This window comes from Mizuhopecten yessoensis, unplaced genomic scaffold (assembly GCF_002113885.1).
Source record: "Mizuhopecten yessoensis strain PY_sf001 unplaced genomic scaffold, ASM211388v2 scaffold8561, whole genome shotgun sequence".
Lineage (NCBI taxonomy): Eukaryota > Metazoa > Mollusca > Bivalvia > Pectinida > Pectinidae > Mizuhopecten > Mizuhopecten yessoensis.
Window position 1 is genome coordinate 367,661 of NW_018407609.1, and position 17,450 is coordinate 385,110.

Consider the following 17,450-nt stretch of genomic DNA (forward strand, 5'->3'; position numbering starts at 1 on the left):
GGGTATATCATTGTGTACACGGTGACTGAAGGGAAGGGGATATCATTGTGTCCGTGGTGACTGAAGGGAAGGGTATATCATTGTGTCCATGTTGACTGAAGAGAAGGGTATATCATTGTGTCCATGGTGACTGAAGAAAAGGGTATATCATTGTGTCCATGGTGACTGAAGAAAAGGGTATATCATTGTGTCCATGGTGACTGAAGAAAAGGGTATATCATTGTGTCCATGGTGACTGAAGAAAAGGGTATATCATTGTGTCCATGGTGACTGAAGAGACGGGTATATCATTGTGTCCATGGTGACTGAAGGGGAGGGTATATCATTGTGTCCATGGTGACTGAAGGTAAGGGTATATCATTGTGTCCGTGGTGACTGAAGGGAAGGGTATATCATTGTGTCCATGTTGACTGAAGAGAAGGGTATATCATTGTGTCCATGGGGACTGAAGAGAAGGGTATATCATTGTGTCCATGGTGACTGAAGAGAAGGGTATATCATTGTGTACACGGTGACTGAAGGGAAGGGTATATCATTGTGTCCATGGTGACTGAAGAGAAGGCTATATCATTGTGTCCATGGTGACTGAAGAGAAGGGTATATCATTGTCTGGTGACCTAAGGGAAGGGGCCTATATCCTTGTGTCCATGGTGACTGAAAGGAAGGGTATATAATGGTTTCTATGGTGACTGAAGGGAAGCCTACATAAGGGTTTCCGTGTTGAGTGTATTGAAGGTTATATTGTGGTTCCTATTTAATTTTGTGAAGGGACTATAATGGTTTCTATAGTGACTAAAAAGATAATTTGGGTACTTCACTATGTAAAATTTCTTGTGAAGGTAACAATGCTGGTAAGTGTTTGTGTTATTACATATTTATCAGAAAAAAGATACACCATAAACTACAAGTTTGTCTCAATATAAAGAGTCGACATAATACTTGATACAACATCACAAGTTATCACAATATTTCAACATCTATTTAAGCATTAGTGTAATCTTAGGAATCACTCGTAACTTCTGTGATAAAATCAATACGGACAGAACTAAATACAAGTAAATCTAGTTACATCAATCATACTGTAATTGTTACAAAGACTTGTAAAACTACCGACTGAACTTCAGCTAAATGATACATGAGAACCATGCCAGATCAGTTGTTCAAATTCTGATTTACTTAGCCAATCAAATAACACTTTCTAAATGATTTCCTTTGATAAATACATTAGACTTTAATGTAACAGTTTTATTTCTTCCCTTCAATGATCGTTAAGAATTCCTTTGCCAAGTAATTTTCTAAATTTCTGATGCCCCCCCCAAAATATTCAAGAAAGTCAGAAACTTATTTTACCATCAGCAACCTGCACCGCCTTAACCTTTTTTTGAAAAATCACAGATGTCACATTTTCACAAGCTTTTTATTATTAAAGTTGATCAGAATTTGAACAGCTAGTATGACTGAATGAAATCACTTGAGTATGTGGACCAGTCACAGCAACACAGCTGACTGGATGAAACAATGTTAACTTGAAATGAATTCTTAAGCATCATATTACAATTTACAAAACAGCTGAGTATTCTTCTTGTATTCTATATACATATATAAGCTTGCCATTCTACTGTCATCTCCAACAATAGTCACCTAGCCAAGCTGGCAACCTCACCCGATTAGTCGTCCCAACACGCAGACTCTATGCGGGCACTGATGAAAGCACATAGTAGTACAATTGAATCACAGGCAAGATGATAATAATATACACAACTCAAACATACACAAATATCACATGATTTACATCTGGTAAACAATGAATACAATTTATGAATAATAAGTTACGATTTGTTCCATGAACACAAGTTTGTGCAGCACAGGTTAACAGTACGCATATATATAAAGATAACTATTATTCCTCCTGTGTTAACAGAGCTTCTCGACTGAATACAAAGCCATCATCACACTCTCCATATAGTTCACACCATTCACTTCAGATAATCCAGAACTGAGGCCTTTAACACTGACATTCTTGCCTGGTATTTGTAATTTAACACACACTCATAGTGACAATCGGTTTTCACCTTGCTGTTTCCCTGGTTGGTATAAGATACCATATTTACATCTCATTGTTTCCTCCATCAGTAGGAAACACCAGTCTTAGGAAATAGTTTACATCTCGTAGCTAGCCTAGACGGTGAGAAGTACCAGTCCTGGGAAGCCTTTTACACAGCACCATGTTAAGTCTGGAAACAAAACATTGTTGAACACCTGAATGTGGGCACATTGATTCATCAACTGTTACAAGAAAAGAGCAGTCATATCATAGTAATATACTCCACAACAAGGCTACATATCACTTCCTGCTGATTAGCATTTTACAGAAATCTCAACCTGAACTTCATCACGGACCAAATCATGCACATCACAGATATTCCCAATTGCGTAACAATGCCAAACCAGACAATTCACAAACATTTCTGACTGTCTGACCTAGCCAATCTAACCAAGCACATCACAAACATTTCTGACTGTCTGACGTAGCCAATCTCACCACGCACATCACAAACATTTCTGACTGTCTGACGTAGCCAATCTAACCACGCAAATCACAAACATTTCTGACTGTCTGACGTAGCCAATCTAACCAGACAATTCACAAACATTTCTGACTGTCTGTCGTAGCCAATCTAACCAGACAAATGACAAACATTTCTGACTGTCTGACCTAGCCAATCTCACCAAGCACATCACAATCATTTCTGACTGTCTGACGTAGCCAATCTAACCAAGCACATCACAAACATTTCTGACTGTCAGATGTAGCCAATCTCACCACGCACATCACAAACACAAAGATTGCAGTTAAGCCCTTAGAACATTAATTCCTTTGACACGAGAATGATCACAACATTAATGTCATAGAGCGTCTGAAAGACTACTCTTCTTTTCCTGTAGCGATGCCTTTCTCTGTGCAGCTGTTACTTTCTCAGCAGAGTTTGGGTGGAGCCGATCGGGTGATAACGCTCTGCGTAGTAATGGGGAGCCTGGCTCACAGCTTTTGGGACGCGTGAACGACGGCTTCCTAGCGACAGGTGTTGTGGCCTGAGCCTGCGTTGACGAGTTGAGGTGAGATGGTATAGTCTGCTGTACCATGTTAGAGCTGCCGATCTGGTGCCCATGGGCAAGAGCAAGAGGACTTGGGCTTCGCGTTGGAGAAGCAGGTGGCATTGGGGAGGGAGATGGCGTTCGAGCTAGAGGAGACAGAGGGATGTTATGCACTGACTTACGACGATGTGGAGATTTGAGGCTCTGTGCACGTTTGTGCTTGAGTCCATGTAGGGAGCTTGGGCGACAGAACTGTGAGGAACTCGCTGGGGAGTTCGGAGCTGATGAGCTCGGAGAGGAGCTTGTGGAGGAGTTGGCCGCAGAGGAGTCAGGTGACCAAGGCATGGAGATAGGTAAAGACCGATTGGCCTTCCCTAACCCTGGTGTGCTGTCTCCACATGACCATGACTTACTGAAAGTACTGGAGGAATACGATCGCGATGAAGTCAGAGGCGAGCTTGGAAGGATTTGGTGGTCCGTCCTTTTAGAACTGAGACGACGTAACAGTGACCGACCCTTTTTCTTCTCCCCCTTGCGTTCCTGTCGTTTGCGCTGACTAGATCGACGGGCCATCTTTCCAGGGTGGCTGCGTCGCTTGCTCTGCACCGTTTTGATGGTGGTGCTTTCCATTGGGATAGTGCGAATGTGAGCAACATTTCCGCCCTTCAGGATTAGGCTGATAACTTGTGTGTGTAGCAGGCTCTGGATTGGTTCATCATTAACATGTGTGATCAGATCACCTGGTCGCAGTCCCACCTCAAATGCCGGACTGTTCTGCTCAACACTCTGAAACAACAAAAACAAATATTGCTAAAGAAATGTTTATAAAGGTTTCTGTACTATTACATATTAAACTGAAAACCTATCATATCATATATGCATAATCAAATAAATGGTAAAAGTCAATCAAAATAATTATAAAATGTTCAAGTTTTTTTGCTTATACATCAGAGACTCCAGCAACATAATTCCAGCTAGAACACTGATTATCAATGTATATCCCTATTTCAGTAATAAAGTACAGATCTTCTACAAGAGCCATGTGATAATAGATAATACAAGATTATTGTAGGGAGGTACATATCCAAGAGTGTTTTACACACAGGGGGATGTACAATACATTTGTACAATAAACTAGTGTTACCGGCTATGTAAGACAAAGATACATGTAGGTTTAGCTTTTTATTAAATACCTACAATTGGTCCTTATGTACACATCTTTTTTTAAAACATCACCCAATATATACATGATTTTTTGTGGAGTAAAGTTGAATTTGTTTTCAGGAAAAACTAAAACCAAATGACAACGGCAGACAAAACAATGTCACAGTTAATACCATTTACCATATCAAACAATGGCCCTGAAATATTTTCAATGAAACACTGAAAGACAAGGTACCAGGTACACTTATCTGATCTATATATATAGTAAATCTACAGCATCTTATTGAAGTTGTTTCCCACTCACCACGACAATGTGTTGCAGAGTGTATATGTCAGTGTCACCCTGGTAAACACGAATTGTGTGTATGTTGAAGCCAAACCCACGTGCTCCTTTTTTTATGATGGTCGGTGGTTTGAGGTTGCGGGCGAGCGGCGAGACGTCCCTGGATGGTGAACCATCGCGAGAACTTGTGCTTGATCCAGGGGAGGTCACTGGTGCAGCCATGAAGTCATCTGGAAAATCACAGTTGAAAAATCATTTGTAAACTTTTGTCTGAAAAATATACCTCAGAGGTCAACCAAATACTGAGAGACCCAAGTAGAGCCACATCCCTTGGAGCATAATGCACTACAGTTTATAGTCTGAACTTAGCGTGCTACAAGTCTGAACATAATCCACTCCAAGTGAACTGCACGTAACATTCTAAACCCTACTGCATCTTACAGTACAATAGGTATCACAATAAAACCTCCATGTTTCAAAGTCCTGTTCAATATATATGTGGCCTTGTAATAAAGGTTACATGTACTTATAGCTTTATTCCTAATAAACAGCTCTCCTGTTTTCTCTGTTGTGTGAAACATGAAAATATTCTAACACCAGTGATCTGCACAAAGCATTAAGTATTTTTGTATAGCTTCACTGGCTCACTATTAATAAAAAAAACTCCTGCAGTCAGAGTTTGAAACTAAGACATTAATTGAATGAAGAAACCACAGATTTATCACAATAAACAATCACCTATGAAAAATGCTCTTATTGGTTGCTGTACTATTCCCCACGAAGTCCAACCAGTAGTGACCAGAAGTGTACTATGAACATGCAAAGAAAATCCATCAACTGAATGGAGGGGAAAGACTTCTGTGAATCAAGCACTGCAGGAAACTGTCTCATCCTAAACAGCCCTCAATAACCACGAAACCACAATCAAAACAACACTGTCTGGTATAAATGTAACACTGTAATTGTTAAAAGGCCATAATGGAGAGATCTGAATTTGAATCAATTAACATAGAACAAGAATGACTAAAACTAATTTGAACTAGTAACGTATACTTCACCAATACTTCTATGTTAATAATGGTCCAGATAGAGAAGAATGAATCACTTTCTCCCATATCATAAATTGCATGTTTTACTAAGACCAGTAATTAACAAGCACTTTATTTCACCACACAAATATGTATAACACCAAAGCACTAAATCATCATATTTGCATCAAGAAATTACTTTTCATAATTTATCTTTCAATAAAAGGACTTTATATCTGTGAAATGTGGAATGTGTCAGTATACTAACCTGTGGGCTGTATGAGTAGCGTTAGGGCGGTGGTGGGTAGACTGTGTCGTATACTAACCTGTAGGCTGTATGAGTAGAGTTAGGGCAGTGGTGGGTAGACTGTGTTGTATACTAACCTGTGGGCTGTATGAGTAGAGTTAGGGCAGTGGTGGGTAGAATGTGACAGTATACTAACCTGTGGGCTGTATGAGTAGAGTTAGGGCAGTGGTGGGTAGACTGTGTCAGTATACTAACCTGTGGGCTGTATGAGTAGAGTTAGGGCAGTGGTGGGTAGACTGTGTCAGTATACTAACCTGTGGGCTGTATGAGTAGAGTTAGGGCAGTGGTGGGTAGACTGTGTCAGTATACTAACCTGTGGGCTGTATGAGTAGAGTTAGGGCAGTGGTGGGTAGACTGTGTCAGTATACTAACCTGTGGGCTGTATGAGTAGAGTTAGGGCAGTGGTGGGTAGACTGTGTCAGTATACTAACCTGTGGGCTGTATGAGTAGAGTTAGGGCAGTGGTGGGTAGACTGTGTCAGTATACTAACCTGTGGGCTGTATGAGTAGAGTTAGGGCAGTGGTGGGTAGACTGTGTCAGTATACTAACCTGTGGGCTGTATGAGTAGAGTTAGGGCAGTGGTGGGTAGACTGTGTCAGTATACTAACCTGTGGGCTGTATGAGTAGAGTTAGGGCAGTGGTGGGTAGACTGTGTCAGTATACTAACCTGTGGGCTGTATGAGTAGAGTTAGGGCAGTGGTGGGTAGACTGTGTCAGTATACTAACCTGTGGGCTGTATGAGTAGAGTTAGGGCAGTGGTGGGTAGACTGTGTCAGTATACTAACCTGTGGGCTGTATGAGTAGAGTTAGGGCAGTGGTGGGTAGACTGTGTCAGTATACTAACCTGTGGGCTGTATGAGTAGAGTTAGGGCAGTGGTGGGTAGAATGTGACAGTATACTAACCTGTGGGCTGTATGAGTAGAGTTAGGGCAGTGGTGGGTAGACTGTGTCAGTATACTAACCTGTGGGCTGTATGAGTAGAGTTAGGGCAGTGGTGGGTAGACTGTGTCAGTATACTAACCTGTGGGCTGTATGAGTAGAGTTAGGGCAGTGGTGGGTAGACTGTGTCAGTATACTAACCTGTGGGCTGTATGAGTAGAGTTAGGGCAGTGGTGGGTAGACTGTGTCAGTATACTAACCTGTGGGCTGTATGAGTAGAGTTAGGGCAGTGGTGGGTAGACTGTGTCAGTATACTAACCTGTGGGCTGTATGAGTAGAGTTAGGGCAGTGGTGGGTAGACTGTGTCAGTATACTAACCTGTGGGCTGTATGAGTAGAGTTAGGGCAGTGGTGGGTAGACTGTGTCAGTATACTAACCTGTGGGCTGTATGAGTAGAGTTAGGGCAGTGGTGGGTAGACTGTGTCAGTATACTAACCTGTGGGCTGTATGAGTAGAGTTAGGGCAGTGGTGGGTAGACTGTGTCAGTATACTAACCTGTGGGCTGTATGAGTAGAGTTAGGGCAGTGGTGGGTAGACTGTGTCAGTATACTAACCTGTGGGCTGTATGAGTAGAGTTAGGGCAGTGGTGGGTAGACTGTGTCAGTATACTAACCTGTGGGCTGTATGAGTAGAGTTAGGGCAGTGGTGGGTAGACTGTGTCAGTATACTAACCTGTGGGCTGTATGAGTAGAGTTAGGGCAGTGGTGGGTAGACTGTGTCAGTATACTAACCTGTGGGCTGTATGAGTAGAGTTAGGGCAGTGGTGGGTAGACTGTGTCAGTATACTAACCTGTGGGCTGTATGAGTAGAGTTAGGGCAGTGGTGGGTAGAATGTGACAGTATACTAACCTGTGGGCTGTATGAGTAGAGTTAGGGCAGTGGTGGGTAGACTGTGTCAGTATACTAACCTGTGGGCTGTATGAGTAGAGTTAGGGCAGTGGTGGGTAGACTGTGTCAGTATACTAACCTGTGGGCTGTATGAGTAGAGTTAGGGCAGTGGTGGGTAGACTGTGTCAGTATACTAACCTGTGGGCTGTATGAGTAGAGTTAGGGCAGTGGTGGGTAGACTGTGTCAGTATACTAACCTGTGGGCTGTATGAGTAGAGTTAGGGCAGTGGTGGGTAGACTGTGTCAGTATACTAACCTGTGGGCTGTATGAGTAGAGTTAGGGCAGTGGTGGGTAGACTGTGTCAGTATACTAACCTGTGGGCTGTATGAGTAGAGTTAGGGCAGTGGTGGGTAGACTGTGTCAGTATACTAACCTGTGGGCTGTATGAGTAGAGTTAGGGCAGTGGTGGGTAGACTGTGTCAGTATACTAACCTGTGGGCTGTATGAGTAGAGTTAGGGCAGTGGTGGGTAGACTGTGTCAGTATACTAACCTGTGGGCTGTATGAGTAGAGTTAGGGCAGTGGTGGGTAGACTGTGTCAGTATACTAACCTGTGGGCTGTATGAGTAGAGTTAGGGCAGTGGTGGGTAGACTGTGTCAGTATACTAACCTGTGGGCTGTATGAGTAGAGTTAGGGCAGTGGTGGGTAGACTGTGTCAGTATACTAACCTGTGGGCTGTATGAGTAGAGTTAGGGCAGTGGTGGGTAGACTGTGTCAGTATACTAACCTGTGGGCTGTATGAGTAGAGTTAGGGCAGTGGTGGGTAGACTGTGTCAGTATACTAACCTGTGGGCTGTATGAGTAGAGTTAGGGCAGTGGTGGGTAGACTGTGTCAGTATACTAACCTGTGGGCTGTATGAGTAGAGTTAGGGCAGTGGTGGGTAGACTGTGTCAGTATACTAACCTGTGGGCTGTATGAGTAGAGTTAGGGCAGTGGTGGGTAGAATGTGACAGTATACTAACCTGTGGGCTGTATGAGTAGAGTTAGGGCAGTGGTGGGTAGACTGTGTCAGTATACTAACCTGTGGGCTGTATGAGTAGAGTTAGGGCAGTGGTGGGTAGACTGTGTCAGTATACTAACCTGTGGGCTGTATGAGTAGAGTTAGGGCAGTGGTGGGTAGACTGTGTCAGTATACTAACCTGTGGGCTGTATGAGTAGAGTTAGGGCAGTGGTGGGTAGACTGTGTCAGTATACTAACCTGTGGGCTGTATGAGTAGAGTTAGGGCAGTGGTGGGTAGACTGTGTCAGTATACTAACCTGTGGGCTGTATGAGTAGAGTTAGGGCAGTGGTGGGTAGACTGTGTCAGTATACTAACCTGTGGGCTGTATGAGTAGAGTTAGGGCAGTGGTGGGTAGACTGTGTCAGTATACTAACCTGTGGGCTGTATGAGTAGAGTTAGGGCAGTGGTGGGTAGACTGTGTCAGTATACTAACCTGTGGGCTGTATGAGTAGAGTTAGGGCAGTGGTGGGTAGACTGTGTCAGTATACTAACCTGTGGGCTGTATGAGTAGAGTTAGGGCAGTGGTGGGTAGACTGTGTCAGTATACTAACCTGTGGGCTGTATGAGTAGAGTTAGGGCAGTGGTGGGTAGACTGTGTCAGTATACTAACCTGTGGGCTGTATGAGTAGAGTTAGGGCAGTGGTGGGTAGACTGTGTCAGTATACTAACCTGTGGGCTGTATGAGTAGAGTTAGGGCAGTGGTGGGTAGAATGTGACAGTATACTAACCTGTGGGCTGTATGAGTAGAGTTAGGGCAGTGGTGGGTAGACTGTGTCAGTATACTAACCTGTGGGCTGTATGAGTAGAGTTAGGGCAGTGGTGGGTAGACTGTGTCAGTATACTAACCTGTGGGCTGTATGAGTAGAGTTAGGGCAGTGGTGGGTAGACTGTGTCAGTATACTAACCTGTGGGCTGTATGAGTAGAGTTAGGGCAGTGGTGGGTAGACTGTGTCAGTATACTAACCTGTGGGCTGTATGAGTAGAGTTAGGGCAGTGGTGGGTAGACTGTGTCAGTATACTAACCTGTGGGCTGTATGAGTAGAGTTAGGGCAGTGGTGGGTAGACTGTGTCAGTATACTAACCTGTGGGCTGTATGAGTAGAGTTAGGGCAGTGGTGGGTAGACTGTGTCAGTATACTAACCTGTGGGCTGTATGAGTAGAGTTAGGGCAGTGGTGGGTAGACTGTGTCAGTATACTAACCTGTGGGCTGTATGAGTAGAGTTAGGGCAGTGGTGGGTAGACTGTGTCAGTATACTAACCTGTGGGCTGTATGAGTAGAGTTAGGGCAGTGGTGGGTAGACTGTGTCAGTATACTAACCTGTGGGCTGTATGAGTAGAGTTAGGGCAGTGGTGGGTAGACTGTGCCGTATACTAACCTGTGGGCTGTATGAGTAGAGTTAGGGCAGTGGTGGGTAGACTGTGTCAGTATACTAACCTGTAGGCTGTATGAGTAGAGGAAGGGGGGTGGTGGGTAGAATGTGACAGCATACTAACCTGTGGGCTGTACGAGTAGAGGTAGGGTGGTGGTGGGTAGAATGTGACAGCATACTAACCTGTGGGCTGTACGAGTAGAGTTAGGGCGGTGGTGGGTAGAATGTGACAGTATACTAACCTGTGGGCTGTACGAGTAGAGTTAGGGCGGTGGTGGGTAGACTGTGTCAGTATACTAACCTGTGGGCTGTATGAGTAGAGTTAGGGCGGTGGTGGGTAGAATGCGACAGTATACTAACCTGTGGGCTGTATGAGTAGAGTTAGGGCAGTGGTGGGTAGAATGTGACAGCATACTAACCTGTGGGCTGTATGAGTAGAGGTAGGGCGGTGGTGGGAAGAATGTGACAGTATACTAACCTGTGGGCTGTATGAGTAGAGTTAGGGCAGTGGTGGGTAGACTGTGTCGTATACTAACCTGTGGGCTGTATGAGTAGCGTTAGGGCGGTGGTGGAGGCAGACTTCTGGAGGTGTTTCCTTGTACTGGGTAGGGACACGCTTCCCTTCTCCTTGTTCTCATCCACTGGGGATAACTCTGAAAACACATCTGTCAAATCATCTACATCAGGTTTAACCAAATAATAAATATGTAAGGTTAATAAAGTTATACTGAGCAAAGTAAAAAAAAAGATATTTTATAAAGTCAATCTGAAGTGAGTTTAAGAGATTAGCAGGTTTCTTTTTCCATTTTTTTTTTTTTTTTTTGTTAATATATAAATGATCTTTCCAAGCAAACATATCAATCAGAAAGCTTTAATGACATTCCAAACAGTTTGACCAGTGTCATTAATTTGCTGTTCTGTGGTGATTTAACAAGCATATTAAGGCCAATATCAATATTTTCATGTCCACCAAGCTTTACTTCCAATACATTCAAAGGTGGACACATTTGTCATTCTGTACTATCTTAAAATGCCCCGGTCAGTCTACACATTCCTAGATACCTTTGCATATCCCTTGTCCCTTGTCGTCATCGGTAGAGATGGCAAATTTGGGAATGATGCTCTTGATAACGGGTGGGCGGATTTCCTGTTTCTTTGAGTGGGAGTTGTCCTTTTCTGCGCTCTCCGGTGTACTGGTCTTAGGTTGGGATCGTGGTGTGCTGTAACAAAGAAACACATAACTTAACAGAAATATTCTATCACACTTGAGGATGTTGGTAAAATCAGTGCATAAGACACAAACAGGACTGAAGGAAAAGGGTCCTTAGCAGGTTAGTATGTAGGCAGTTCTATAGATTTTTTTTAATTTTACACATTGTTTTATATATTGCAAAGATAAAATAAAAGTACTATTTGAATTGGGGCCTGTATTCTAAATATGATAACATAGAACCTTTAAGGACCATTTTTGTAGAATGATGATGCCAGATTTGAATAGAATAGGTAAAACTTGCTTTGTTCTAGTCTCTGAACAGGTGAGAGTGATTCTGAGGTTTGTTTTACCATTCCAGTCATAATTTAATTAGCCTGATGTGAACTATTTTGATACACAATGCATGTACAGTGAAAAATGGATATCATTTTCAAGTGAAACATTTTATTCCATGTAAGAATTCTAGATATATATGCAACACATCCATTGCTTTCCATTATTACAGGTAAATTCTTCATTTTAATGTTCCCAGTACAAAATAAATCTCTTAAAAAAAAAAAAATCCACCCTCTCGCTCCTGTTTTTTTTTCAAAATTTCCCGAAAAACTGTTTTTCAAATTGGTGTGGCCTTATCATGTAAAATCTAGCAGGAGCAATATTTGAAACAATATTCAAAATACTCTGCCTATGATTACCGTACCCTTAACCTTGGCCAGTCGTAGGTCTGCCTACGAGTTCCCTAAACCTTGGCCAGTCGTAGGTCTGCCTACGAGTACCCTAAACCTTGGCCAGTTGTAGGTCTGCCTACGAGTACCGTACCCTAAACCTTGGCCAGTCGTAGGTCTGCCTACGAGTACCCTAAACCTTGGCCAGTTGTAGGAATAAACAATCTGCATTCCCATGGGTATAAAATCAATATCAGAGCATGGAACACTTTTTAGAAATGCTTACATGCTAAATATACTACACTCAGGTGCTATACATCTTAAATTGCTGCCATTTCACAGCTATCAATCATCCAGGTCTAAAGTAAAACTGCACTTATTTAAGCAAATCACCTGTATTCCATAAGATTTACCTTTCTGGTGAGCTAAACACATCCTCATCAAGCTTCATAGAACCATCATTACGATCTGTGGGGTCGACAAGTGTACTACTTGTGTCGCGACGCAGGTACCCTTGGATCTCTGCCGAGGAATCCGATCCTTCTGATTGGTTGGAATCCTTCCTATCCAGGGCCTGTTTCTCCAGCAGTCTGGTGCGCATTTCATCAGCACTGGAATGTCTCCGTCGATTCTCCTTCTCCTTCTCCTTCTCCTTGCTCTGCTGTTACAAAGCAACAATCTCAAAACTTTTCTAGTAGATAAAATCAATCCTAACTTTGTTTTAAATTCTGTGTATTTATTAAATCATTTACTGACTCTTTAGTTCAGTTGAATATAGTTATAAGTTCTAAAATCAACATTTTTTTACGAGTTTTGTCCAATTTCCACTCAACCAATGGAATACAGACAGTGACTAACCTGGCTCCTTGTTAATGTACAAAGATCAAGAAGACCTGAAAACAAAGCTACACCTGCTGTCACTAGTTATTTACACAGACATCAATCTAAAAATACTTTAAACAACCACTTACCTCATGCAGTTCCTCTATTTTGGAATAGACTTTGCTGTAACGTGGAGAACAGGAGGAGAAACTTTGGAACAACACATCATCAGTATCATCTTCTGTGTCATCGGCATCTAGATCATGGTTGTAGCGATCCATCCGTGCTAATTGCAAAAAAAAAAAAAAAAATTGAAAACATGATTGTTAATTTCATTTTTTTTATTCAGGGTTTTAACAAAAATTTGGATTTCAAAACTCATTAATCATAATTATATAGAAACAATGAACACTGTAAACCTTCCAAGAATAATTTACCTGAATCGTGAATCTTCATAGAAATTATTTAACTTAACCACAATAAACTCTAGATCTAATGATCGATTCTTTGTGGAAAGTTTACAGGTTATAGTTAGTTAATGTCAGACAACAGTCTGGTGTTCACAGATGTCTACCAATACAAACACATTACCCCATGGTTTATAGTGTTACTGAGGCAGTGATACATAGTGTAAAATGGCAAATTTACTTTTACTTTTGGCCTTTTATTCACCAAAAAATGTGAGAGCAAAATTACCCGTAATACTTTTGTAGGATAAATCTGTTTCAGTTTAAAGTACTGAAACCAAACAAAAAAAAGAACATTTTCACAAATGTACATATACCAAACACAGTATTTACAGTAAACCAATTGTAAATTCTCGATCATAAATTTGTCCCCTGACAAGAACACTATACTATACAATCTTGTCTACGATGCCTTAGCCTTAGTTCTTAATGTCTTTGTATAATTTTTTTCAATTTCAAGTCTGTGTGTTTTAATTGTGGGTTTACTCACTGTCAAAGAAGCTGGTGTCCTCATCATCCTCTAAATCTGGCACAAACTCTGCCTTTTTCCGGAGGATTCTTTCCCAGTGGACATCCAGGAAGAATATATGTTCCTTGACTTCATTGGCGCCCCCTGTTCCCAGACGGTTAAGTGAGTTGTGTTGCAGCAGCTGGGTGATAAGGTCACGTGCATCGTCTCGTACCTGCCACTCGTCCTCCTGGGGCCACTCTATCTCTTCTACAAAGAGCAAGGGCCATAGGTCAAAGGATGTTAAGCGTTACAGATTAATGGAATAATAAGCAAACAATTTCATCAATGTCAAAAAATCCCAGGTAAAAGCGACAAATCAGACCAAGCATCTGTACCTCATTACAATATTTTACAGATTCTGACTGTCTTTGAAATTGACCTAACTTTTATCCTTTATAAATTCAGCATGTTCAGAAACAGGATGACTAATAAATCATGTAAAATCCTTATGTTGAATTTTCTAATTGATAATATAAGACTAGCGTTAGATCCACTAGCTGTTTTGGACTAGACTTAAAAGAGCATACATGTACACCTGACTGTTTGCACTTGCTAATGTACAAGGTATAAGAAGGACTAAGTCATGTACAAAGCTTACTAGCTCAGTGCCAGATTATCAGTTATAATGATGAAATTCTGAGATTTGAAAAGTTTATAATAATTCAGGTTGACTTTGTGCCTACCATTGATGACTTGTGAGAAAAGTTCCTCTGGAGACTCTCCAAAGAACGGCGGACATCCCACCAGGAATTCATACAGGATGATTCCCATCGACCACCAGTCCACAGGTTTACCTGTAACAATAGCAGGAATCTCATACTACAACTTACATAGGAAAGGAATGTCAAGTTTGAGGCTGTCTTCACAATAATTTCATACCGGGCAAAACGGTACAAACTGGGTAGATGGTAGGTAGTGTTAATAGAGATGTGATTCTTTACAGGACCAGCATCAAAAACATAATTAACGGTGTAAAAAGATAACATCAAACCTAAACAAAATGCCTGAAATGAATAAACATAACCTGGATTCCTTTGGACTTCTGAAATATTAACATCAACATCTGATTTAACAACACTGAATAGGAAAAAACAACAAGTTAGGTGTCAGCAGCCACAAACATTCTGAACTGTTATTCAGTATTAACCTATTTTGTAATTATTTTTTTCTAAAACCATTGATATTTTGAAAGCAAGTAGAAGAAAGAGAAAATAATGAGTTATCTCTCTTCATTTGAAAAAAAAACAGCATCTGAGTGTCTGAAAGCAACACAAAGCAAAGTGAAATACTCACAATGATAATACTAAAAGGAACAAAATTATATCAATTACTTGTTTTTACATGTAAAAATATAAGAAAACTTTGCATTAGGTTTGGAGATGACTAAAGTGTGTACTTACAAATAGATTATGTAGGCTGCTTAAAGTGAAAAGGCAGCATAAATATATCCTACTCTAACGATCTTTTCAGGATACATATGACTCACCATAACCCTGGCGGAGGATGACCTCAGGCGCGATGTACTCGGGCGTTCCAAACAGTTGCTTGTCACGGAACTGCTTACAGTCCTTATCCAGTGAACCCTCGTACAGATTGGTTGTCACTGAATCAAAAGATATACCAGTCAATACCACAGTATCAGGACATTCTGCAGTCAATACCACAGTATCAGGACATACTGCAGTCAATACCACAGTATCAGGAACATACTGAAGTCAATACCACAGTATCGGGAACATACTGCAGTCAATACCACAGTATCAGGACATACTGCAGTCAATACCACAGTAGCAGGACATACTGCAGTCAATACCACAGTATCGGGACATACTTCAGTCAATAGCACAGTATCGGGACATACTGCAGTCAATAGCACAGTATCGGGACGTACTGCAGTCAATAGCACAGTATCGGGACGTACTGCAGTCAATACCACAGTATCGGGACATACTGCAGTCAATCCCACAGTATCGGGACATACTGCAGTCAATACCACCGTATCGGGACATACTGCAGTCAATACCACAGAATCGGGACATACTGCAGTCAATACCACAGTACCGGGACATTCTGCAGTCAATACCACAGTATCAGGACATACTGCAGTCAATACCACAGTATCGGTACATACTGCAGTCAATACCACAGTATCGGGACTTACTGCAGTCAATACCACAGTATCGGGACATCCTGCAGTCAATACCACAGTATCGGGACATACGGCAGTCAATACCACAGTATCGGGACATACTGCAGTTAATACCACAGCATCGGGACATACTGCAGTCAATACCACAGTATAGGGACAAACTGCAGTCAATACCACAGTATCAGGACATACTGCAGTCAATACCGCAGTATCAGGAACATACTGAAGTCAATACCACAGTATCGGGAACATACTGCAGTCAATACCACAGTACCAGGACATACTGCAGTCAATACCACAGTATCGGAACATACTGCAGTCAATACCACAGTATCGGGACTTACTGCAGTCAATAGCACAGTATCGGGACATACTGCAGTCAATAGCACAGTATCGGGACATACTGCAGTCAATACCACAGTATCAGGACATACTGCAGTCAATACAACTCATCAAGTCTACAGCCTGGTTTCTAGTTACCATCTTAGATTTCATCTTATATCATATCCTTTAGTTACCTTTCAGCCACCGAGCTACAGGTTCATTAATATTTCAATATTTGGTTTAAAATCAATCCATCTTTATTTCTTTCAAAATTTTATAGATTTCTTACATTAGATTGAAATTTTGTACTGTAAGTAGAAGTAAATTAAAAACAACATAGTTGAAACAAGTTTCCAAATTCATAAGATTTATAGCTAACTTGAGGTTGGATGTAGTTATGATACCAATTTATCACAAAATGAATTTCTGGTCCAATAGCTGTTTCATCCACAAGTATTACTCTTTGTTGTTCATTGACTTAACTTTAACCTAATAAATCTAGTTCGTACTGCATTAAACAAACACAACAATCATTCTTAAGGCAGTAAGTATGATCCATGTGTAGTAGTGTCATTATTTGTCATTATTACTTTTAATATATTTGTGGTATTTAGCTATACGCGTTCATATGTAACGGAAATCAGCCTTCCGTGTAATTTTGTACGTCACGCATTGCGGCAAAACTTTTAGCGCGCGCGCGCGGAAATAGCACGCGTAAATGCGAGTAAGGTACTGAGCGGATGTGATGTAATGTGTTGTAAACCTGTTTGTCCAGTACGTATTGTCTATGTATAGAATACCTAGTATTGAATGTAGGGTAATTTACCTGGTGCACTGGTCACTTTGAACAGAGCGGCCAGAGCGAGCACAGCGAACATTTGTACACCTATATCTTTACCTAGCCAGCATAGGAATTAAAAGAGGTAGCGGGCACTAGAGCCAAAAGCAAATAATGTAAGTACTCGCGTATAAATATAAGTTTAATTCATTATAGTATCTATTCAATAATATATTTAATTAACGTAATATTTTTGTTAAAAGTAAAGTTAATATTTTGAAAGTCTTTGTAAATTTAGAAATCGGGCGTGGTCAATTTAGTAGACAAGTGATTTCGAAGAAGCAAGTTTTTAATATATATTGTTTCCTTTTATAGCTTACATTGAACGAGTAAGACTGAGGACTCGGCGGACTTTGTCCGAGAAAACCCTCTTCACATTGAAG

The 17,450-nt window shown here is 41.4% G+C and overlaps 1 protein-coding gene across 1 annotated transcript in view; it reads right to left on the reverse strand.

Annotated features, from left to right (window-relative positions):
• Nucleotides 1–257: 257 nt before the first annotated feature.
• Nucleotides 258–17,450, reverse strand: part of LOC110456190 (microtubule-associated serine/threonine-protein kinase 3-like) — a 105,005-nt gene continuing 87,812 nt past the window's right edge. The window contains 10 exon segments of the mRNA XM_021506768.1: nucleotides 258–3,882; nucleotides 4,565–4,773; nucleotides 10,615–10,731; nucleotides 11,141–11,298; nucleotides 12,370–12,617; nucleotides 12,928–13,064; nucleotides 13,736–13,963; nucleotides 14,440–14,550; nucleotides 15,243–15,359; nucleotides 16,352–16,370. Coding sequence (XP_021362443.1) covers nucleotides 2,908–3,882; nucleotides 4,565–4,773; nucleotides 10,615–10,731; nucleotides 11,141–11,298; nucleotides 12,370–12,617; nucleotides 12,928–13,064; nucleotides 13,736–13,963; nucleotides 14,440–14,550; nucleotides 15,243–15,359; nucleotides 16,352–16,370 — 2,319 coding nt within the window. The 3' untranslated portion in view covers nucleotides 258–2,907.